Raw genomic sequence first — 25,052 nt, 5'->3', positions numbered from 1 at the left:
GCCCCCAAAGCACGGCAATAACTAATTCAAGCAAGAATCATCCCTGGATGCTTGAACTCTTGGGTAAAAGTTGTTGGGAAAGAAGATATTCACACTGGCTCAGAATATCAATCTACGGGTTACTCATCAATTACAGAAGAAAAATGTACCTTCACCATGGAGAGATTTGGTGGTCGCTCCCTCGACCAAGTGGTCAAGCTTGGCATCACCACCCATAAGGTGATCTGAGCGCTGGTACCACGTCCCTAGATGCAGGAGGAGGACGAGAACGGCGTCTCCGTGGTGTCCTTGCTGAAAAGGTTTGCCCTGAATATATTTATGAGGAAACAGGTGACCGTGAGGGAGACCAAACAGACAAATGCATTTTTTTTTGTCTGTGTGGACTTTTCACAGCCCAATCCAGGACTATTTAAATTTCTATTTTCCTCAAGGCTTCTAGGAGAGTAGGCACTGTTGCAGAAAAGAATTCCAGCCTAAGGGTATAATGCTATCGTGACAACACCGGACAGGACATGAGAAAAGGCCTCTACTTTGGAGGCCCTCCCACCCACATGCGCCCATCCTCTCTCCCACCATCAGGGTTAAGATATGTTCTTTCTAAAAAAGTCGAAATAAGCTTCATCTATTCCACTATTCCTTGTATAGGTCTATACACTTTAGTAAAATTTGATGTTTATTGAAAATATAAGCATAATTAATTGCCAGCAACCCTGATAATACTTATTTGGATACCAAAAAGGAAAACTTTACATAAAATCAAATGTATAAGATGTGGCAGCATCCTCAGTGGCCATCAGCACATGAATGGATAAAGAGGTGGTACATATACACAATGGAATACTACTCAGCCAGAAAAAATGAATGAAATTTTGCCATTTGCAGGAACACAGATGGACCTAGAGGGCACTGCACTAAGTGAAATAAGTCAGATGGAAGAAAGACAAATACTGCATGATATCACTTATACATGGAATCTAAGAAATACAACCAACTAGTGAGTATAACAAAAAAGAAGCAGACTCACAGGTATAGAGACCAAACTAGTGGTTACCAGTGGGGAGAGGGAAAGAGGGGAGAGACAACACAGGTGCGGGGGAGGTACAAACTCTTGGGTGTAAGATGGGCTACAAGGATGTAGTGTACAACACGGGGAATATAGCCAGTATTTCAGAATAACTGTAGATGGAGTGTAACCTTTAAAAACTGTATAAACCTTTTTTTAAGAGGCAATAGTAACTGAAAAAAGGGGGAAAAAAATCAAATGTCTAGTTAGGTTTGCAGAAAACGTCCACAAATCAGCATGCTAACATAGTTCAATACTCTAAGTAGTTTCCCCCTTTAGAATCTGCTCCTTTGCCTCACATGCCCCACCACGTTTCAAGAGTCCCGAGTTACTTAATGGCAGACAGCGCCTCCCTCCCCTCTGCGGCCGTGGGTCCAGCCCATAAAGGAGCTGTACAGCTTGGGCATCTGGAGCTCCAACCCACATCTGGTGGCTGGTCTCTTAGTCCACCAGCCTTTGCATGTAACAGACAGACTCAGATACGAAGGAGCTAATCCACACTTCGAAAAAAGTTGTAAATGAATACTGCTGACTTAAAAGCTTTAAGGAAATGACTGTGGTCTCAGAATTACAGTGCTGTGTGTGTGTGTGCCTGTATGTGTAGGGTGGGGATACTGGGGGCATATACTGGATTTCCCAACCCCTTCCCATCAATCAGTGCATGGGAGGTGGCAGAGTTCCCTAGAGCTGTGGCCTTGGCCGTGTTCAATATATCTTCCTAAATGAGAACTGACCCTAAAGGCCTCTGCTCTGGTTTGCTCAGTACTATGAGTAGGTGAGGAAATTAAAATTCTTTCATTTCTGTTTCTGAATTTCTCCATACGAAAAACAGCTACTCATCTCCCATACTTCTCAGAGAGAACAGTGGGGAAAGGAGGTCCCTAAAGCACTCAGATATTCTTAAAAGATGTTGTTTATCCATCATTCAGCTTCAGCATCAGGTACAATGTTCTGGGACATTAAAGAGATCACACATCCCTGTCACACACAGCAGTGTCTTAAAGCAAGTTCTGAAAAAGGCAATCCCACTCTTCCCTCAGGCAGTGAGATGTAAACTCTCTTTGTAGACTAAATAAGGTGTGACATATAAAGAGTATGGAAACCCAGGGGACTATTTTTACAGCATAGCAAAAGTTCTGCGGATCTCCACGCCGCCAAAGGTGGGAAATACAGATACAGGAGGGAACCCGGAAAAAACAGCAGCAGCAGCGACAAAAACAACTGTCTTTTCATACAAGTGGAGTATAATAAAATATTCTCTGCTTTCTCACTCTTCAGCTCTGTCCCCTGCTCCATTTAAGATCCTTACACCTCTGGGTTTCTTTCCCAGTATTTAATTAATATCTAATGTTACTCCAAAAAGGATATAAGGAAACTTACAGAGATACAAGAAAATTGAACAGAGGTAACTGATAACTAATAGCTTCCCTATACACCAGCAAATACCGTGGAAAATAGCATTACTGTAGCAAGAGCAAGTAGGAAATGCTAGGCATAAACTCACTGAGCACAGTGCGAGAACCAAATGCAGAAGATCACAACCTTCACTAAGGGTAGGAAATGATGTGAAAGAAGGCAGAGACCGCTTGCCGCGGACACTGCTGGTTGCCTGCCCAACACCGCCTCTCTCCTCTTCCTTACTGGCTGAGCTTCAGTTTAGCTCAGTGGCGACCAGCCTTCTCCACCCCCTCCCCAAAACATGACCGAGGAGAGGGTGGCCCTCTCTCAAGGTCAGGGGTAAATCCTGACTTGTCGGTGATTACTTTGAATGTTGGCCGTTCTGGTCATCAGAGGAAGTGCGCTGGGCTGCTTCTGGGAGAGGTTTCCCCACTCCTAAGGAACTCAGCACATAGCCATGTCTGGATGTGATGGCTGGAACTGCAGCAGCCATTTCATAACTGGGAGGAAAAGAGCGGGAACACAAAGCTGACATTCTGAGGATGGCAACACGCAGACAGATGGGACTAAGTCAGCCAGCCCTGAACCCTGCTCTCCATCTGGACTTCCTGATATGGGAATGTGGCTCCTTGTTGCCTACAGCTCCTCCTCCTCCTGGCCTCCCAGGAAGACTCCATGTCTTAGCATCCCTTGCAGTTAGGATGGAGCCCTATGACTGACTCCGGCCCTCACAAACAACTGGTGCAATCCACCAGCCCGCCTCTCTTACCAGGGTGATCTTAGGAGACATGTGTTACAGACGGAGCCGTGACAAGATGGAAGCACCGGGGTGTCTACACTCGCCACGTTCTTGGACCAGAAGTCTCAAAAAATATATAGGATTCTTCACACTCGTGCCCAAAGTGACATTCCCTGACAGTAGCTCCCGGGATGTAGCTATTTGGGGCTGTTAGTTTGGTCCAGCGTTATAAAAGCTTTAACTGTTGAACCAGGGAAAAGTATGGTATGAAGACAAACCTAAGGCTTCCAACAGAGATGTGAACGGGAGTGGGAGGCCAAGGTGTCAGGGGCACCCTCCCCAGGGAGCTAGTCCCAGGGCTGGAGGTACAGGTCACCTCTGCAGCGTTCACCGAATTCACACGAAAGTGGGAACCTTCCATCTTGGTAGAGTCTTTGACTAAATTAGTCTCTTAGCAGCAGGTCTGGAGTTTTAATGTTTTTCACCGATTAATAAAGCACTAGAGTGCTATGATGATCAATACAGCAGAGTACCTCATGAGAAATTCTAATTTCCCAAATAAACAGAGCATTTATGAGAATTCCAATTAAAAAAAAAAAAAAGCTTCACAGAAGCCGTGGATTAGAGATGCATACTGCAATAAAGATACATCTTTTAAAACATGGTACAGCAGGGAAAAATAGAAAAAAATATATTCCATGATGCCATTTATATACATTTGAACTACTGCACACACAACACTGTAGTTTTCATAAGGACACATACAAATGAGACAATCCACAGCATGTGTATTAGAATAGATGCCTGAAGATAAGGATAAAAGGAAACAACAATAGAACAAGGGAGGAAACTTGCACAGGACGATGCTGATAGCAGCTTAGAACTGGGAAGTAAGGTCAACTCTATCTGTACCTGGAATCTAAGGAAAAGAAAAGAATTTTCAGGTTCTCCTGGTAGAAAACATATTCAGAACATGTGATAAAGGAATAAAAGAAGAACAGGGAGCGAAGCCTCTAAGGTTATAGAAGTTATTAAGCACGCCCAGAAAATACTGAAAAGGAAGAATACTATAGGACATTCCCTAGAACAGTAAGTTAAACTCTTTGTAGCCTCAGTAAAAGGTCATTTTACAAAGACCGTTGGTTATCATGACCAATCTTTACTTTGGTCAAAAGTAAAGATATAGGTGAGTCTTGAAAGGAAACCTAATTTAGAAAGTCCAACTTACAACAAAATAAAACCAACATTATGCTATTTACAACAGACACACTTCAAAAGAACAGAGATAGGGTCTTCCCTGGTGGTGCAGTGATTGAGAATCTGCCTGCCAATGCAGGGGACACGGGTTCGAGCCCTGGTCTGGGAAGATCCCACATTCCACGGAGCAACTAGGCCCATGAGCCACAACTACTGAGCCTACGCGTCTGGAGCCTGTGCTCCACAACAAGAGAGGCCACGATGGTGAGAGGCCCGTGCACCTTGATAAAGAGTGGCCCCCACTTGCCGCAACTAGAGGAAGCCCTCGCACAGAAACGAAGACCCAACACAGCCATAAATAAATTAAAAAAAAAAAAAAAAAGAACAGAGATAGGATGAAATTAAAGGATGGAAGAAGGAATACCATGCAGACAGTACGCATATGAAAGCTATCGTGGCTATATTAGTATCAGATAAAGTAGCTTTCAAGACAAAGAGATTACCAGAGATAATGAGGGTCATTTCATAATGATGAAAGCATCAATTCATCAAGAAAAAAATAACAAATCTAAAGGTGTGTGCACCAAATAACGTAGCTTCAAAATACATGAAGAAAAAAATAAGTAAGTTTAAAAGGATAAACAAAAATCCACTATCATAGTGAGAAATTTTCACACAGTTCACTCCGTGTTTGACAGAGCAAGCTCACTAAATATCAGCAGGGATACAGAGAATTTAAGCAGCACTCAACTAACTGACATATGTAAAGCCCTATGCTCAACAACAGCAGAATAAACATTCTTTTGAGGTACACATGGAACATGCACCCAAAAGAGCCATATGCTGGACTATAAAGCAAATCTCAATAAATTTCAATTGAGTGAAACTAGACTATGTTTTCAGACCACAAAGCATCGAACTAGCAACCAGAACCAAAGATAATAAAAAACTAAGTATTCAGAAATTAAGTAACATACTTTGAATGATTTAGTAAAATTATAGAAAGATAGGAAAAATAAATCAGTAGAAACTAGAAAATATTTGAAATGAACAATATGAAAGCACAGAGTCAAAATTTGTGGGATGCAGTGTTTAGAGTGAAGTGTATAGCTCTATGCATATATTAGAAAAGAAGACAGAAAAATTAAAGATCTAAGTTTTCAATTCAATAAATTTTTTAAAAGAAGAAAAATTAAGTCTAAAATAAAGGAAGGGAGGAAATAAAAGGGCAAAACGAAACAAACAAACAAAAAATACGTGAATTAGAGACAGGCAACAGAGAAAAAGCAAAGTGAAAAGCTCCAGCTGTGACCCCCTGCCCTCAGCATTCAAATCTCAGTTTCACCACTAATTAGCTGTGTGGTAGCAGACACGTGAGTAGGGCTCTTTGTGTCTGTTTCCGTATAAGTGGGTATGATTACATTTTAGCAACTTCTCATAGGGCTGTTTGTAAGAGTAAATGAGTTAAAAGTGTAAAGCTCTTGGACTTCCCTGGTGGTGCAGTGGTTGAGAATCTTACTGCCAATGTAGGGGACACAGGTTCGAGCCCTGGTCTGGAAAGATCCCACATGCCGCGGAGCAACTGGGCCCGTGAGCCACAACTACTGAGCCTGCGCGTCTGGAGCCTGTGCTCCGCAACAAGAGAGGCCGCGATAGTGAGAGGCCCGCGCACCGCGATGAAGAGTGGCCCCCGCTTGCCACAACTAGAGAGAGCCCTCGCACAGAAACGAAGACCCAATGCAGCCAAAAATAAATAAATAAATTAATTAATTAAAAAAAAAGTGTAACGCTCCTATGACTCTGGTACGTAGATAAGTGCTGTTATGACCCTGGTACGCAGGTAAGTGCTGTTATGACCCTGGTACGCAGGTAAGTGCTGTTATGACCCTGGTACGCAGGTAAGTGCTGTTATGACCCTGGTACGCAGGTAAGTGCTGTTATGACCCTGGTACGCAGGTAAGTGCTGTTATGACCCTGGTACGCAGGTAAGTGCTGTTATGACCCTGGTACGCAGGTAAGTGCTGTTATGACCCTGGTACGCAGGTAAGTGCTGTTATGACCCTGGTACGCAGGTAAGTGCTGTTATGACCCTGGTACGCAGGTAAGTGCTGTTATGACCCTGGTACGCAGGTAAGTGCTGTTATGACCCTGGTACGCAGGTAAGTGCTGTTATGACCCTGGTACGCAGGTAAGTGCTGTTATGACCCTGGTACGCAGGTAAGTGCTGTTATGACCCTGGTACGCAGGTAAGTGCTGTTATGACCCTGGTACGCAGGTAAGTGCTGTTATGACCCTGGTACGCAGGTAAGTGCTGTTATGACCCTGGTACGCAGGTAAGTGCTGTTATGACCCTGGTACGCAGGTAAGTGCTGTTATGACCCTGGTACGCAGGTAAGTGCTGTTATGACCCTGGTACGCAGGTAAGTGCTGTTATGACCCTGGTACGCAGGTAAGTGCTGTTATGACCCTGGTACGCAGGTAAGTGCTGTTATGACCCTGGTACGCAGGTAAGTGCTGTTATGACCCTGGTACGCAGGTAAGTGCTGTTATGACCCTGGTACGCAGGTAAGTGCTGTTATGACCCTGGTACGCAGGTAAGTGCTGTTATGACCCTGGTACGCAGGTAAGTGCTGTTATGACCCTGGTACGCAGGTAAGTGCTGTTATGACCCTGGTACGCAGGTAAGTGCTGTTATGACCCTGGTACGTAGATAAGTGCTGTGTCGGTGTCTGCGGTCATCACCGCCATCATCACCATCATCACGTGCTGCTCGGGGGCAGAGATTCACCACCCTCGGCTTAGACACCGGGACCTGTCACCAGGGAAACCCTTTTCCTACATGTTTAAGAAACAAAAGACACCTACTTTCTAGGAAAAACTGCACCAAGTAAATTCCACAAATCCAGGCCTGGGCTAAAGGGTGCCCTTCCTTCTGTGTTTCAGGATTTACAAGTTTAATCTCTGATGCATGTTTAAGGTCAGCCCTGAATATGAATATGAACAAGAATCAAGTCGTTTAAAATCATGCCTAGAAATGTCTCACCAGATACCACTGTTCCACGGAACACAACTCAGAAAATCTTGAATTATTTTATTTGTGTGTGTCCTCATGAAATGAGTAATACTTTGTGTGCTGTATTTTAAATATACATTTAAAAATGGCATTGTGGAATAGATTTTTTTTCATCATTTTTTCTATGCTGTACCATATTTTTAAGATCTCCTTATGTTGCTCTGTGCACCTAAAGTTTCCCTCAGTCCTGGATTTTTTAGTTCTATTAGTAGCATATGATAATATTTTTCAGATATGGGACAGAGACCAAAACTAACTTATTAAAACCCCTAACAGGTAACATCAAAAAGAACAAAATAATTAAGAATAATCCTAACCAAGGAAGCAAAATATTTGTACGCTGAAAACTATAAAACACTGCTGCAAGAAATTAGAGAAGGCATAAATAAATGGAATGATATCTCATGTTCATGGATTCACAGACTTAATATTGTCAAGATACCAATACTACCCAAAGCAATCTGCACATTTAATGCAATCCCCATCAAAACTCCGGTGATTTTTGCAGAAATAGAAAAATCCATCCTAAAATCAAATGGAATCGTAAGGGACCCCAAATAGTCCAAAAAATCTTGAAAAAGAAAGCTGAAGGACCCATACTTCCTGATTTTAAAACTTACTTCAAATCAACGGTAACCAAAACAGTATAGAACTGGCATAAAGACAGATGTATCGACTAGTGGAGTAGAATAAAGAGCTTAGAAGTAAACGGTCACATATATACGGTCAAATGACTTTTAGCAAGGGTGCCAATACCATTCAATGGGGAAAGGACAGTCCTTTCAACAAATGGTGCTGGGAGAAATTAGATATCCACATGCAAAAGACACCATGTAATACTGTGTACAAAAATTAACTCAAAATGAATCAACATTAATTACCTAAACAAAAGAGCTAAAATTTTGCAACTAATAGAAGAAAACACAGGGGGAAGGCTTCATGACATTGAATTTGGCAACAATTTTTTTGGTCATGACACCAAAAGCACAGGCAACAAAAGAAAAAATAGATAAACTGAACTCCATCAAAATTTAAAACTTTAGGGCATCGAAGGACACTATCAACAGAATAAAAAAGCACCTCTCAGAATGGGAGAACATATTTGCAAATCACATATCTGATATAGGCCTAATATCCAGAATATATAAAGAACTCCTAAAACTCAACAACAACAAAAAAATAAACAGACCTAATTCAAAAATGGGCAAAGGACATGAATAGACATTTCTCCAAAAAAGATATACAAATAGTACAAGCACAAGGAAAAAATGGTCAGCATCACTAATCACTAGGGAAATATAAATCAAAACCATTAGATATCACTTCACATCCCTTAGGTTGGCTATTATAAAAAATAAACAACAGTTGGAAAAACAGTATGGCAGTTCCTCAAAAATTTAAACACAGAATTACCATATTTTCCACTTCTGAATATGTACACATAAAAGCATTGAAAGCAGACGCTCAAACACATATTTGTATACCAACGTTCAAAGATGCATTCGCAACAGCCAAAAGGTGGAAACAACCCAGTATCCGTTGGTGGTTGAATGGATAAACAAAATATTGTCTGTGCATACAACGGAATAGTTTTCAACCTTAAAAAGGAATGGAATTTTGATACGTGCTACGAGTGGATCAACTTTGAAGACATCATGTAAAGTGAAATAAGCCAGACCCCAAAGGACAGATATTGTATGATTCTACCTCATATGAGGTACCTGGGATAGCCTAATACACAGAGACAGAAAGTAGATTATAGGTTATGAGGGGCTGGAAGGGAGGGCCATTGGGGAGTTATTGTTTAAAGGGTACAGAGTTTCAATTTGGAAGATGAAGAAGTTCTGGAGATGGACAGAGGTGATGATTGCACAACAGAGTGGGTGCACTTAAATGCCACGGATCTGCACGCTTAAAAACGGTTAAAATGGTAAACTTCACGTTATACATATTTTACCATAATACAAATTCTAATAAGCATACTCAACTTTTGTTTCTGCCCCACGGCCCTTGACAAGGAGGGAAGAGAGACATAACAAGAAACAGAGAATAGGCGTTTACTTTTAAATGTCACTGGATTTCCAAGAGCAACGAAATGAATGCCTATATTTTAATCTACAGGACGATCAACTGGTTTTCAGAGGCAACTCTGGAGTGCTGTAAAACCACAAATCATCACCCACAGACACCACAAGCATTGTCAACACGACTTTATTTTAATGCTTTCGGGGTTTTTAAAAAAATTATTTAAAATTAAATTTTCTTGGAGTATTGTTGATGTACAGTGTTGTGTCAGTTTCTGCTGTACAGCAAAGTGAACCAGTTCTACATGTACATATATCCACTCTTTTTCAGATTCTGTTCCCACATAGGCCATTTCAGAGTGTTGAGTAGAGTTCCCTGTGCCATACAGCAGGTTCTTATTATGTTTTCGTTTTTAAATCTTTTTAAAATCCCTAAACAAAGGGGAAAGGCAAGACCAGAACAGGTAAAGATCATACAACCTGTCTTCTGAGTATGCACAGCAGGGATCCAAGGCAATAAGCAAGAGTCCCAGGCCCCAGCTCTCTGAAAAGTGGGAACCCGAGCTTCTCTGCAAAACGAGGCTGCAGCTCCCCTGGCAGAGAGACTTCCCGAGGACGCCTCTAGCACTTTCGCCAGCGTGAACAGATGCAGTGGAGGAACTTTTCAAAGTTACAGAAATATCCCCAAACTGTCACTTGACCTTTAAGAAGGACACTGGCATTTTAGTCTTGCAACGTCGAGTTTATCAAGATGATAATGTGTCCACACGTGGACCCCGTTGGCCAACTGCTGGGGCTGTGCCGCCAGGGCAGCAAGGGGCGCTGGGGCATCGTGTCTTCTGCAGCCTCTCCCCAGCTCCTGGGGCCAGACCCCCGGGACAGCAGACGTCCAGGGGGGTTGGGAAGCTGCCCTTCTGACCCACGTGACACATGTATCCCCTCACGGAGTCCCTACAACTGTACTCGTCACCCCCAGGCCCGTGAGGAAGCTGAATAGTAGGGCTTCTCTTCATTTGTAAAAAGGACATCCTGGTTCCCTCCTTAGACACATGAGGAGAATTAAACATCTCAATGCCTAACATGGGGCCTAGCACACAGCAAAGGGCCAACACCCCTGCGGTCACGAGGGCCGAGGGCCGAAGGCTTTGGCTCGGCCAGGCCTGGAGTGCACAGTTTCCAGTTCCTATCTTAGTGCTTCTTCTACCGAAACAGCAGTTTTCAGGCTGGGGGGTGCCTGGGTCTCGGGAGTCTATGAAGACTCATGGACCATGTGAGCGCAGATACCTTTAAGGGGACACATCCTCGACCCCTGGGCAACCCTCCATATGCTCCCCTAAATCTGCTCCTTGGATGGAGGGGCAGGTCCTGCCTTTCATCCATCCTTGCCCCAGTCAGCCTGCTCCAGCTTCATATCCATCCTGGATCATATTAAATATGCTCCAGGACCAAAGAAAGGGAGTTAGAAATACTGCTGTCTTATTAAGAAAACTAACCTCTCTAATGAATGGGTAATGAGTCCTTTTAGAAGACAGAATGTTTCTACATTATTTTCTTCCACAAAATTGAACGAATGTCATCAATAGATTATTAAAATCATTTTTGCTAAGAGATCAACATATGACTTTTGGCTTAGAACTTGAGGGTTCAAAAACGTGAGGAACACTGCTAGAAGAAAATGCTTTCCACCTTATTTACTTCTTCATCTAAACAAGGGTGACCCAATGGTAACCAAACTTATGCTAAACCCCACCTCTTTCTAGTAATAAGTAACATTCAACAATGATACAAAGTATGTATCAACAGCAACAAAATGCTTCATCTATTTCAGTAAGAAATCAAGCTCCAAGAAATGTAGATTTATACTTAATTAATTATCCAACTTTGTAACATTTATGTTGTTTTGATGACTTGTTTACGCCTCCTAATTATAATGTTAACCCAATCCTAGAGACCTTTTTTATTGAAGTATAGTTGATTTGCAATATTACGTTAGTTTCAGATGTACAACAGAGTGATTCACTGTAATACACTGGAAATCCCATGCTTTGTAGCTATTTTAAATGATTTTTAAAATTTAGACATCAATTTGAAAATATCCTAGAGGGAATGTAATTTTACCAAATTCTTTTAGGAGTTACGTGAACAGAAAATATCAAAGACCCCTGGGTGTGACCACATTTCTGGTCAGAGACTAACCTGGATGGCGCAGAGTCTGTGAAGAAAGAACAGGGAGAGGAGAGAACCGTCTGCACCCACACAGCCCAGAAGGTGCCCAGGGGCCTGCGGACGGACAGATGGGGACACACGCACACACACACACACCCCACTCCAACTGCCACATCTTCCCCAGGATGGCAGGAAATGGGCTATAAAATGTTTTTCTTTATGAAAATTTAAGCAACATTTGAAAAACCAGAAAGCAGCTCAGGGTGAACTTCCCCATAAGTGCCAGGCGGCTGATGCCCCTCAGTGTTGCAGACAAGGCTGGAGGGGCCTGGGCACAGGGAAAGCCTGTCCAGTCGATCCTCCCTGCTTCCTCTGTCAACAGGTGCCGGGGAGCCCAATACAGCTAACCTTCCCACCCAGCAGACGACTCTAAAAAAATCAAGCTATTGCTTCTAATCATGTGCCTGAAAAGTGGATTCATTTCATTCCTTAATAAGCTGCCCTCTCCTTTGTAACGTGTTACCTCTTTGATTCGTTCATTCATGCCGGAAAGAACCTATCATGTAAAACACCCTCGGTCCACGCCAGAGGCTGGGGCCCCAACTTAACTAACACTCACACCCAGGAGCTGCAGGAAGTTGCGTGTATGTCCTGCCCTGAGACCCAGGCACGCCAACCTGCGAGCTTTCACACACTCCCCAGCCAGCCCCACACCTCCTGACCCACAGGAGAACATCCTTCTACATCCTCCCAGCCTAAAACCTCCTTAAGCTGCTTTCTACTCTCTCCCATCTCACCTCCTCCAGGACCCTTTATCGACAAGCCCTGTTTAACTCTTGTCTCTCTAATCACTGTCATAACCCAGTGGTGTAATTCAGATCCTCAGTTTCCCAGTTCCCCCGGACACAGACTAACTTGGGAAAATCAAGCACTTCTACCCCCTCCTCCCCTCCAGGCCTCCAGAAACTCAGTCCAGATTTCAGGAGACTCAGAGGCAGCTACCCAAGCGAGACAGCGCAGCTCTGCGGGAGACCCGTCCCCCGGGGCAGCCACTGCAGAGAAGCAGGGGAAAAGGACGTTTATAACGCGCCTCTGTTCAGTACCGGGAGCCATCGTAGGAGGGCAGGCAACCCTCCGATGTCCCGCGACCACTAGGCGGTGAGGCTGGACTTGAACGTGGGGCTGTTTAACCCCCGAGCTCCCGCTCGAGCCCCCCACCAGCCTCCAGCCTCACACGTGGGAAGCGGTCACACACCCCGCGGGCTCCACACCCCTCCCCTCGCCCTCGGGGCATCCACAGGGACGCCTGGCTACAGACTAACGTTCACGGGTCTCTCTCCCCCTCTCCTTAGCACTGAAAGCTCTCAGAGTCAGAGCAGGGGCCAATTTTTCTTCCAGTTACTACTTGAAGGGCTCAGTGTAACCCTAGACCCACACACAGACTTCAAGGCTGTGATCTGACTGACAGTCTCTGCATGGGGACCCTTTCCAGGAACAGCCTTCTTCGGGAGGGAAAAGAGTCCCTCAGCTCCAAAGCTTCCTACAACCCACTCATTCATCCCACAGGTTCTGAGTGAGCATTTACTAAATGCCAGACACTAGAGACACAGCAGTGAACAGAAGAAAATTCCTACCCTCACGGAGTTTATATTCTAGCGGGAGAGACGGTGAACTGCAATACACATGCTGCACTCCGTTACATAAAGTGACGTTAGCTGCCATGATGAATCACGACTGTCTATATTAACAATTCCTTGGTACAACTAGATGGACAAATATATATATCTACAATTTTTCTATTAGTTTACTACCCACCTAATCCAAGTTCTAATTAAGAACGTAAAGGTCAAAGATTTGCCTGATGGGGGATCAGAAAAGCAGATGTAAAAAAGTAAAGGCATGTCCCTCACACTGCGGTGTCCACACTTTTCAAGTTCACAGACTGTTGGCGAGCACGGCTTCCTCTGCCTGGAGGGCTCTTTCCTCCCTGCCCCATGCCCCACCCGGCCCTCCTCCTTTAGGTGTCAGCTCAAATGTCACTCCCTCCTACAACCTACAGCTCCATCAGGGGCCTCTGCTTTACCCACCCAGGCACCTGCGTTTCTCTCAACAGGCACTGATCTGAGTGTGCAGATGTGGTCCAGATGCTCAATCTGAGAGGGCAGGTATGCTCTGCGTTCACAGCGGTGTTCCGCCCTGCAGTAACTAACACAGCGCCCGGCACATAGTAGGTGCTCAACTAACATCTGTTAAGTGGAAGAGGAGGATACGCATTCATTACATTCAAATATCTTCTGAACATGGTCGTGTTTAAGCTCAAGTAGGCACAAGGAATCTGGCAGAGTCATACACTATTACTGCTAAAATACACTTAGATCAGGGAAAACCCAGTTAATGGCGAACATTCAGCATTTAGCACATGCAGCTTTCATTAGAGAGATGAAGAGACAGTTGACAAATACCTACCATTCGGGCAGCAGGAACGACGGTTTTAGATCCTGCAAGTAACTCACATACTGTTTAAAGTTCTCTTTCCACTGATGGAGGAGATGGATGGGGGGGGGGGGCAAAAACTACTGAGTTTTTAGTTATTTTGGGAAAAAGACCAAATAATCTGACTTTTGGTAAAGAACAGCCATCCTCAAGGTTTTCCTAGGATGCAAAAAGACTCAGCTCAGGATTTACTAATTTTGTTTTCAATCCAGGGAAATTTCTAGTACCAGAAGAATCAGGCCATTAACAAACCTCCTACCCACAAGGGAGTCGTCTGGTGAATCTGTGAGTGCGGGCCAGCAGTGGCCAGCACAATGACGACCTCAAAGGTTCCTACAAGCTCATCTTGTGCTCCGGGGTGGGGGGAGCTGCCCCAGTGCCCATGGGAGGAAGCAACTGGCAGGGGTGTGTCACCACACCAGCTGCAGCTCAGACTGGCTGAGGTCCCCAGCCCCACTCCTCCATCCTGATGGTAAACCACTGAGCCCACCTGGAACAATCCAGCATCACCCCGCATCATCATTCTATCCTGAAAATTATTCTTCCCTTCAATCTGTCTGCCCTGACAGGATACATGCCCAGCAGATACCATTGCTGATGTACACATATCAACTGAGGAAAAAAATTAATGTTTTATCTTCTTGCAGAAATTAATTCTTACTTGTTCCCAGGAATATATAGTTCAAGAACATATAAGACTACAGGTTACGCACTAACTTGGCAGTTTTCACCTGACTTGAAAAAATAATCTAAAAATCAAACGGTCTCTTAGTGAGACAGGGAGGAGGTAAAATTTTCATAAGATCAAATTACATCAGGAAGAAAAGGTCAAGAGAGAACATTAGAAGTTGACAACAGCCCAGAAGACAGACCCATATGTATAACTGAATCACTCTGCTGTACACCTGAAACGAACACAACATTGTAAATCAACCAGACCTCAATATAAAATAAGTTAATTAAAATAAATGCTTAGAAAAGAAGACAGACCTGAGTTCAAGTATGGCAGAAGCTAGAATGGTATCAGAGGACTCCTGACGATCGGATGCTTTACTCATCACAATGACATGTGCCCACCTGCCTATACACGTTAGTGGGATGGGTTTCAGGGCGTCAGAGGGCAGGCTCCAGAACCGGGGCACTGGGCCCACCATCCTGTCTTGGAACAGCTCCATGACCTTGTAAGCAACTTCCTGCTACTTCAGCTCTTCTGTCAAATGGGGACACGATTCTAGTGATCAGGGTAACAATGATATTAGATTCAGGCTGTATTTTTAAAAATCCCTGCACTCACCAAAGAACTGTGTTCATGCCTAAATATCAGCATTAGGATGGTGGAGAATGGGGGCCATACTAGGTCCTACCTCAGAGGCTGATGTGAGGATCAAATGAGCTGATACACATAAAACCCTAAATATGAATATGGTTCGTGGCCCACAGTAAGTGCTCATTTTGCTTGTATCCATGGTAAAGGGTATCTTACACATTTATTTAAAGTTGTCCACAAAAATTACCTGGTACGAACAATGGATTATCTTCGTTTATTTCTATGAACTGGAAATCTAAACCTACCTACTTAGCAGCCTACCTACCTACCTAGGGATTGGTATGATGATTTTATTTGTGTTTCAGGGGAGAATTTGAGAACCATGCAAAACTTAAATGGCATGCTTCAACAGCACTGCAAATCAAAGATAAATAATGTTATCTTAATTTATGCAGACCAAGCAAATATTTCATCAGAGTCCAAGAGGTCTGAATAGATATATCTGAAGATTATTGAATTCTGTACCAAAAAAACCCACTACTTGAGTAGCACCTGGAATAGTTAATAAATAAGGCCACTGACTTCGGTTCTTCTATTCTGCTTTTGTAGCATGCCTTAAAAGCAATTACTATTCCATTACTGTTCACACGAGAAAATTTACAAGCCTGCAATCTAGAGGCAAGTGGGGTAGATGGAAGAAAATGGAGTCTCCCACTAGTTTCCAAGAAGCTTCAGACAAAGTCTAAATGCTTAAAAGACACACATTCATTGTAGCCAACAATAGCCCGGACATGCCTTCATGTCTATTCATGAGACAGAATAATCGGTGAAAAGTAGGTTGGAGGACGAAGAATGGGAAAAAGACAATAGGAAGAGGTAGAAGGGAGAAGGCCTTTTAAACCCAGAGTTATTTCTGGCCCATTAAAATATCAAAATCCAAATGAAAACTGCTGGTGTCCAAGGAAAACCCTGTCCAAAATGAACCACAGCTCAAGTACTGTACACCCAGCGGGAGTAAAGAAAATGTACAGATTTAACACTGATAGCCTAAGAAAGCTGCCTGTAGTTTTATAAATCCAGTTTACACAATTCTCACATTTGATCAGACTTATGGCGTGACTATTAACATGCTTTTAGGTGGGAAGAAAGAAAACACAAGGGGACCATTTCAGGTAAAATCGTCTTTGGATGCTACTCCCTAAGAGAATCTTTGAGGTTTCTTCACTTTGAAAAGATAATTACCCTACACCAAGTAACTGCGTCAAGGGAAAAAGGAAAGGGAGATCTCCTGTCTCCTTTCAGGAAATACATTCAGAATCTACTATTCAGGGGGAAAGTGCCAAACACTGTAAATTTGAATATCCTTTGGATTAGGGCTCCAGTGAGCTGCATGTAAAGGGAGGAACATATGCATAAATGATCAGAAAAGAGCTGGACGAACTCGCCCTCACCACTCCCAGCACACAAACAGCTTAACTGCACCCAACACAGCATCCAAACAAAGGGCCCCTCTAGTTCACTGCTTGCCAGAAACGTCTTCCACAGGCGGTCTCATTAACTGAGCCCTTTCCTGAGCCCCTAAGCTGTTTCAGAGTCAGCTTGTCTTCCAGCCTCACCTCGTTCAATTTAAAGTTTTAAAAGTTTCATTTTCTTGCTTGGAAAGTGCTATTTTTTAACCTTTCGACTCAACGGGTTTCCCAAGGTGAAAGTAACTGCACCTGAAAAGCAGCCGCTTTAAACTCAAGAGCGCTTGGAAGGTTTTCTAGCAAAGGACAGAAATCTGATCAATAGCGTTATTGAAAATGTGACCATTTGTCTGTGGCCGCCGTTTTTATGAAAGCCGTGTAAATCCTTTGCAAATAAGCGTTTCCGGAGAGCTATGTCGATGGGGTGTGCAGGCGGCAGGCAGCAGGATTACCTGTGAGCCACGGTGCAAGACCCCATCAAGGCCACAGGAAGAGGCCCTGTTGAGTTACTGGCAACGTGGAAAACTCCAGGCACCTCCTTCTCCAATGGACAGCCCAGTTTCTGCGGCTCCAATTCACACAGCTTCATTTGCAAATGGATTTGGCTATTAAGCATAGGATTGCGCGATGCAAATACATCTTTCCTGGTGGCACAGCTCAGTTGAAAGGAGAGTGTGAAAATTAGCTAGCTGCATGGGAGAAGAAAGCTCCATTCCAGTTACCAGGGAGGAATAATTGTACACAGGGTGCCTGTTGCACCTTTCATTTAATTTGGAGACCTTTCAGCTTTTACTTTCCTTCATTTGCAGCCAATGCTTAGTGAGTTAATTTGTACCTGGTTCATTTTCCTCCTTTTATCTTATCTATGTTAACATCAACTGTGGAAATGAGGAGCACCATGAATAAAAGATGAAGGCTGGGCTTCCCTGGTGGCGCAGTGGTTGAGAATCTGCCTGCCAATGCAGGGGGCACGGGTTCGAGCTCTGGTCTGGGAAGATCCCACATGCCGCGGAGCAACTGGGCCCGTGAGCCACAACTACTGAGCCTGCGCGTCTGGAGCCTGTGCTCCGCAACAAGAGAGGCCGCGATAGTGAGAGGCCCGTGCACCGCGATGAAGAGTGGCCCCCGCTCGCCGCAACTAGAGAAAGCCCTCGCACAGAAACGAAGACCCAACACAGCCATTAAAAAAAAAAAAAAAGATGAAGACTAACTCAGGACACTCTTTCCTTAGGTACTGTGAATTACTTAAAAACGAATTTGTGTGTACACCATAGAAAGGGCTGAGATATACACCTGGCCCTACAGCATCCCTGATCAGCATCTGTCCTCCCGTCCAAGGAGCTGTAGTTTTTAGATGTTTTAACTGGTCCTACCTTTTCTCCAAGAGAGCACTGTCTAGACTGCAATCCTCATGGAATCATTAATCCTAGAACGGGTGGAGAGTAGGCCAGCCCATTAATGCACAAGACCAAGGATGCATAAATTCCACTAATCCGACTTCTTAGAGAGTGCAATCCTGCTTGCCATGAAAAGAACGTGCTGTAAAAGAAAACTGCATGTCTCAACATAGATGCCTGGTGAACACAGATATGCCTGCTTTGTCCAAAAACACTGCATTGGGGGAGGGATGGTGGGTGAGAACGGGATTAGTCCTAAAATGCCTGTCTGGGAGGAACCTCTAGGAGCTACAGAACTTAAATTCTAAGTGTATCAGGCATATTATGCTTTTTAAAAAATCCCTTCTCTTGTGTATTTTGTATATGTGGCACCTCTCCTTAAATAACACTTGCACATGCTCTTAAGTTTATTTTGAATATTTCATTACTTCCAACTGTACAAAACGTTAGTGTCTTGAAAGTTTTGCATTTCTTTCCTATATAGTTTCCTCTCGGCCAATGCTATTTTTTTCTCCTTACCCTCGCCTCTTTCTTTATCTTCTCTCTCTCTTTTCTCCCCCATGGACCAATAAAAAAAAAAAACCTACTGCATTCTTCTCTTGCTGCTTCATATGCACCACCACCAAGCCTTCCTTTCAGTTTGGGAAGCATCAAAGGAAGACTGTATTCTGAGCCGTTTCTCTGCCCGTCTGTGCCAACTCTTCCATTCAATCCAATACCTCACACCAACCGGCTAGAAGCTGGAAGAAACTGAAACTCACGGCTCTTCATAGCCCGTCCCCTTAAAAGGTTAATTAATAATAATGTTCACTATTTTGCTTACATAAGACCACACATTTTCACAGGTAGGGCAACTTCCAAGTTGTAGAAGAAGGAAAAAAGACTTTGGGGTTTACGATAGCTAGTGGGAAGCAGCCGCATAGCACAGGGAGATCAGCTCGGTGCTTTGTGACCACCTAGAGGGGTGGGATAGGGAGGGTGGGAGGGAGGGAGACACAAGAGGGAAGAGATATGGGGATATATGTATATGCATAGCTGATTCACTTTGTTATAAAGCAGAAACTAACACACCACTGTAAAGCAATTATACTCCAATAAATATGTTTAAAATAAAATACTAAACCCAAGATCCTACTAGAATATGATAAGCAATAAATAAATATTATTTTTAAAAAAGACTTTGGGGTTTAAAATGATGGTGTACTGAAATGTAAGAGTCTTTGCTTCAGAATACAAACCACGTCTTTTGGGGGCAAGAGTACACAAACAGGATCACAATAAGAACCCAACTTAAAAAATCAGATGATATCTCTAATCTTGGTTATAATAAAGACCATACTATAGATGACAAGCTTATTGATTTCTTCGGGGGGGAAAAAAACACGTGAAGAAAGCCCTTCATCGCGAAAGCATGGAGAAGAAAAGATGGGAGCGATGACTGGTCCTTTTATTCATGAAGCAGGAGAGGATGAATAGAAATGAAGGCAGCAATTGCCCTTAAGAAATGGATTTTTAAAGCCACACAGGCAGAAGAATTAAGCCGGAGAGGTACAGAATAGCTCCGTCCTGAGGTTATGAAAGCCAAACTGAGATATCAGGATGGAAGCATGGGACGTTTGTGATTTCTAGACGTACAGATTGTCCAGTTTACTTGGCGGAAGGGGAGGGATGATGGCGTCTCCGAGGCAGGATGTCAGGAATTTGGGGGAGAGGAAGGCAACAGTCCCACGATATGTCAAAAAGCCCAGGATTTTTTTCCCGCTATATTTGTGGAGGAGGAACAAGAAAAGTGAAAACTACGCAATCCAGCCTCATTTGCAGAACGCTCGCGCGTGCGCACACACTCAGGCGGCAATATACCAACCTCAAGGACTGACACCTGTTCTAACCGGGTGCCTGATGGCTTTGTGCACCTGTAGCCTCCAAGGGAAACTGTGCCATCCCAGCAGCAGCAGCAGGCCGGGCTGCGCCGAGGACCTCATGGCAGGCACCAGGATGCAATGGCCCGGTGCCAGAGTGGCCAAAGAGGGTCCTAGAGAAGGGTAAGGAAAAGGAAACGGGCAGTCCAGCTGATACCTCGGACTTCAGAAAGACAGAACCACAGGGCAGGGCAGTCTCAACTCAGTTGCCAGAGGGCTTCCTTTTAAAGGAGGTCATCTTTAGAGTCAGACAGGGCCTTTGCGGGGTGCGGGAAGAGATGAAAGGAGGACCCCTTAGAAGTCAGGCTTTTCTCTAGTAACCATTTCCGTGCCAGCGGACTGTACGACAGAAATGTGTCTGTGGGCTGATTTTTAGTTTCCTTCTCCACCGTCCTCCCGATATGGTGCTAGACTCAGAATCACACCTATGTGCGCCGAAGGGCCTCGGAGACCACCGAGCCCGCCCCCAGTGCGCTGGGTCCCTCCCCGGTCTCTCCTGCAGCCCGGCCCCACGGAGCTCCATCCTCAGGCCGGACAGAGCCTAGTTCCTAGAAATCATCCCCGCGCCTCACACCTGCGCCACCGCCTCGGCCCAGTCGTGGGGCCGGTGTGTGTGTGTCGGGGGGGGGGGCAGCAAAGCCCCCGCCAGACTCCCTCCCCGAGTCACAGTGGTCCTCTCACCCCGTCCACCCCCGGGGCCAGCGGGGGGCTGTGGAGCTCTGCGCCCAGAGTCCCGTGTGCACGCTGGGGTAGGTGAGCACTGCCCAGCGCAGCGGCGGCAGGACCGGCACGCGGGGGCCCCTCCCGCCCGCCTCCCCCACGGCGGGGCGCGCCGGCCGCTACCTCCTGGAAGAGCTCGAGACTGTAGGTGTTGTCGTCGTCGGCGAAGAAGAGCACGCCGGGCTGCGCGCGCTGGTGCCCGTGCCGCTGGCGCAGCCAGGCCAAGCCGGCGTTGCGCTGCTCGGTGGCGCGCGGCAGCCCGGGCCGCTTGTAGCGCCGCGGCGTGGGCACGTGCAGGTGCGTGCTGGGCAGCCCCGCGCGCGCCAGGAAGCGGCTCACCAGCTCGCTGCGCGCCGCCGCGTCCTCCACCAGGATCCAGTGCAGCTGCGCCACCTGGCGGAACGTGTTAGCCAGGCGGGTCAGCTCGGCCTTCTGCACCGGGCGGCTGTAGGTGGGCGTGATGGCATAGATGGTGGGCAGCGGCGGCTCGGGCGGCGGCGGCGGCGGCGGCCGCGACTCGTTGCGCTGCTCCCGGCCACGCCCCGGGCCGCCCCGGCGGAGCGGGAGGCGGGCGGCCCCGCGGCCCCCGGCGTAGGGCGAGAAGTAGGGGCGCGGGGTGAGCGGGGGCGCGGGCCTACGCGTGTCCACGTCGAGCATGATAATGACGATCAGGATCCAGGGCAGGAGGATGAAGAAGCGGCTGAAGAGCACTGACTTCATGGCGCGCTCTCCCCCGGCCTCTCGGACGCCCCGGAGCGGGGCGAGCCGGGGGACCCCAGCGCGCAGTTTGGACGGCGGCGGCGCCCGCGCTCCGGAAGCCGCGGCCCCGCGCGCTCTCCACGGGGTGGGTAGCGGGGCGCTGCGGGGGCGCGGAGCCGGGCCTGGGGGATCCGCGCAGGTGCCGAGGAGCTCGGGCTACAGGGCGGGCGGGCGGCGATGCCCCTACTCCGGGGAGTCGGCGGGAAGCGGGACTCGGTCCAGCGGCGCGCTGCCGGCCCCGGAGTTACGCCGAGCGCCGGGAAGGCGGCGATCCCACCGCGCTCTTTCCGAAGAGTGGGACCTGGGAGATGTCCCGCGGCGCTGCGGGAAAAGGGACTCCAGCCGCGGGCCCCCGATGCGCTGCCGGGGGCACCTTCGAGGGCGGGGGGCAGGCGCCGAGGGCTCTCCTTCGTCACATCCCAGCCCCGGCGGCGAGGACCGAGGGCGACGCCGGGGGTGCCGTGCGCCCAGCCCTGCTCGCGCGCCGCAGCGGAAGCCTGCGCTCCGATCCCTCGCTCCGCTCTGCTCCTCGGAGAAGCTCTCCCGGCTCCGGCAGCGAGATCCCAAAGCCAGGAAAGAGAGAAAAAGCGAGGGGCGGGGGCGCTGCGGACTCCAGCGTCCTCCCATTGCTCCTGGGGGGAGACAGCAGCGCTGCTACTGGCGGAGAGGGGCTGCGAGGGGGAGGCGGGGAGGGGGCCCGGCCAGCCGGCTCCGGAGGCTGCTGCTGCACCGCCGGTGGGCAGCGGGAGGAGGGTCCCCCCCCGCCCCGGGCGCCACGGCCCCGGGCAGGGGATGGATGCTCGCTCGCCCGTCTCCGCGCGCTCGTAGCGTCCCGAAACGCTACAGGGTCTTTGGAGACCAGCCAGGAAAACCCAGGCACGTGCGGAAAACTCGGGAGACCTCGGGTGGAGAGTGACAGGAGAGGAGAGGCGGGAGAGGGCGAAGGATGCCTTCTCGGGCGCCTGGCCGCGGGGTTCGTGTGCCGGGGGTGGACCGCGCAGCGCCGACAAAAAGCGCTTTCACCCAAAGGCAGAGATCAATAGAAGCCCCGGGAGACGGAGGGGTGCCTACACGGGTGTTTGGCTTGTGAGATGGCCCGGAAGAAAGAATCAATCAGAACGTTCGCTGCCTGACTGCAATTAGATCATTGCGGGAAAATTCCTAAAACTCCAGCCGAGTACGTTGAACTTATTTTCCTTCCTTAATTTGGAGTCCCATTTCCTCACAGCTGGCTGCCATCAGAATTATTCCCTTTGACCCGCCCGACGATCCTTTCGAGAAGGCCTGGGGAGTGGAATCACCTCGTTTTCTGGATGAGGAAGTTCCGAGGCTGGTGGCGTTGGCCCAGAGGAAACGGGACGCGGATGCCCCGAGTCTAGCCAGTGGCTTCTTCTCTGCGCGGCCTGCAGAAGCCTCTCCCGACACAGCCCCGCCGGGCGGGCCGGCCCCCCTAGATGTAAGCATGGTGCACTCGAAACCAAACGGAGCGCACGGTGACGTGTGGGAACCATGACAGTGCCTGGAAGACACGAGTAAACGTAGGCGCTTGGTTCGGATGTTTTCTATCTAGCGTACCCACTGTCTACGTCCCTGGCCGTCTGTGATGGACCGGGATGAAAGAAGAGGTACCTCGCTTCGTAGTCACGTCCCGGGGAGGTGCTCGCACGCACGCAGAGCAGCAGGAAAGCCTTTCCCCCCAGACTATGATAAATAATTTCTGAGCCCATCTTCCCTCGGCTGTCTGTCTTCCTCAGGCTCGTTCGCAAGTAAATCCCTGCGATCGCGCTCTAAGTGTGCGCGCGGGGAGCGCTCTGGGGCGGAGGCCCCTCTGTCCGGCGGTTCTGCCGCTGCTGGTTTTCTCAGAACCAGGAATCTGGTTCTGCCCTGCCCTGGATGTCCTGGTTGCTCCCACCTGCCCTCAGGCCCTGGCGCGTCCGTGAATTTGCCTAACTTCCCGCCCAGAGTCTGAAGCCTGAGAGTGACATTTATAGATCTAACCCCGCCCGCCACCCTCGCAAGGGCTAACCTTCTCTTCCACCTCCCGGTATCACCTACAGCTCACGCTTTAAATCGGCGGATCAGTGCCTCCAAGACATAGGACACAATGAATCCATCAGACCCCTTCCCATGTTCGCGGATAGCTTAACGGGCCTGTGAAAATAGCACAACCTCGGGAAAACGCGTCCTGGTCAGGCTCCGTGGTGTCAAGGTCAGCATCCTGGGGGAGGCAGAGGGATGAGGGTGGGGGAGGGGATTCAGTGGCGGCTTTTCTCAAATACTGGAAAGCAGCACACACACCTGCCCACCCTGCAAAGATTACTGAAGTCTCTTTCAGCCTGTTGGAATTTTTTAAAATGTAGTTGAAGAGAAATGCCTTGTGTGTTACCTGTAGTGAAGTTGGAGTGGTTACAGACTTGTTCTTAAAAGCGTCACTAACCTTCGTTAGTAGAGACCTTTTGGTTATTCCCTCTGTACCATAAAACATATTTCCTAATTGCTTCTTTTCCAGCAACCAGGACTGTTCAGGGATGAGACACTTTCAAAATCAAATTTTGGAATTTATTTTGGGATTTTGACTGCTGCCCAGGATTCTCAGGTGTCATACAACACAACACTTAACCAGCACACCCACATCCAGGAGGTCCGTGCATCTTTTCTATTACCCTTAGTCAGCATTTGCACCCAGGTTTATCTCATCCAGTCATCTGCTGGGAGCATCATGTTTCTTGGAGTCAGGTCGAACAGGGTTTGATCCCCAGCTGGGCTGCTTGGGCAACTTTAGAAAGTCAATGAGCTTTTCAAAGCCTGTTTCCTCATCTGGAAAATGGACTTAATAAAACATACTTCATCAAAATCTTGTAGGGATTAAATAGGATACGTTAGGTAAAGTGTTTTGCAGAGGAGCTGGCATTATGCAGCAGTCAGTCAATAAATGGTATTTAAACACAGGTTAACGCTTCCTCAAAGGAACGTCTCACCCCAGGGGATCTGTGTGATCCTCATGACAGTGCCTCGAAATAGGACCCGCACCTGTGGAGAAGGTGTTGGTGTGTGTGGTAGAGTCTTCCCGAGGTGGGGTAGGGACGGGAAGAAAGAGGAAATCAACTTTCCCCAAATACAAGGTACCCCTTGTCACACAATAAGGGTGACATGATTCCAGGTGACATTTATTTCAAACAACTGAATATGCCACATTGTTCTACCTTCAGTGCCTCAAAAATGTGGACCCACATCCTTCATGATCAAATCTGAGCGAAGATATAAAGCTATAAAAATTATTAAGAATGTCCATTTGAAGCCCCAAACCAGGGCAAAACACTTTCGAGTGCAAAAATGTATCATGCTTTAAAAAATATTGAGAGAATTATCAG

General features: G+C 47.1%; 1 protein-coding gene across 2 annotated transcripts in view; it reads right to left on the bottom strand.

Moving 5' to 3' along the window:
- B3GAT2 (beta-1,3-glucuronyltransferase 2) overlaps nucleotides 1-21,734 on the bottom strand; it is a 71,253-nt gene extending 49,519 nt beyond the window's left edge. The window contains exon 1 of one of the 2 annotated variants that reach the window (XM_082474271.1): nucleotides 21,046-21,734. In XM_082474271.1, the coding sequence (XP_082330397.1) occupies nucleotides 21,046-21,642 (597 nt within the window). In that variant the 5' untranslated portion in view covers nucleotides 21,643-21,734. The remainder of the gene's footprint in view (nucleotides 1-21,045) is intronic. The other variant, XM_082474270.1, reaches the window with a different exon arrangement.
- Between the last annotated feature and the right edge of the window lie 3,318 nt (nucleotides 21,735-25,052).

This window comes from Balaenoptera physalus, assembly GCF_965194825.1.
Source record: "Balaenoptera physalus genome assembly, chromosome: 9".
Taxonomy (NCBI): Eukaryota; Metazoa; Chordata; class Mammalia; order Artiodactyla; family Balaenopteridae; genus Balaenoptera; species Balaenoptera physalus.
Note: the sequence above shows the minus strand (reverse complement) of the source record. Positions and strands in the feature narration are given on the sequence as shown.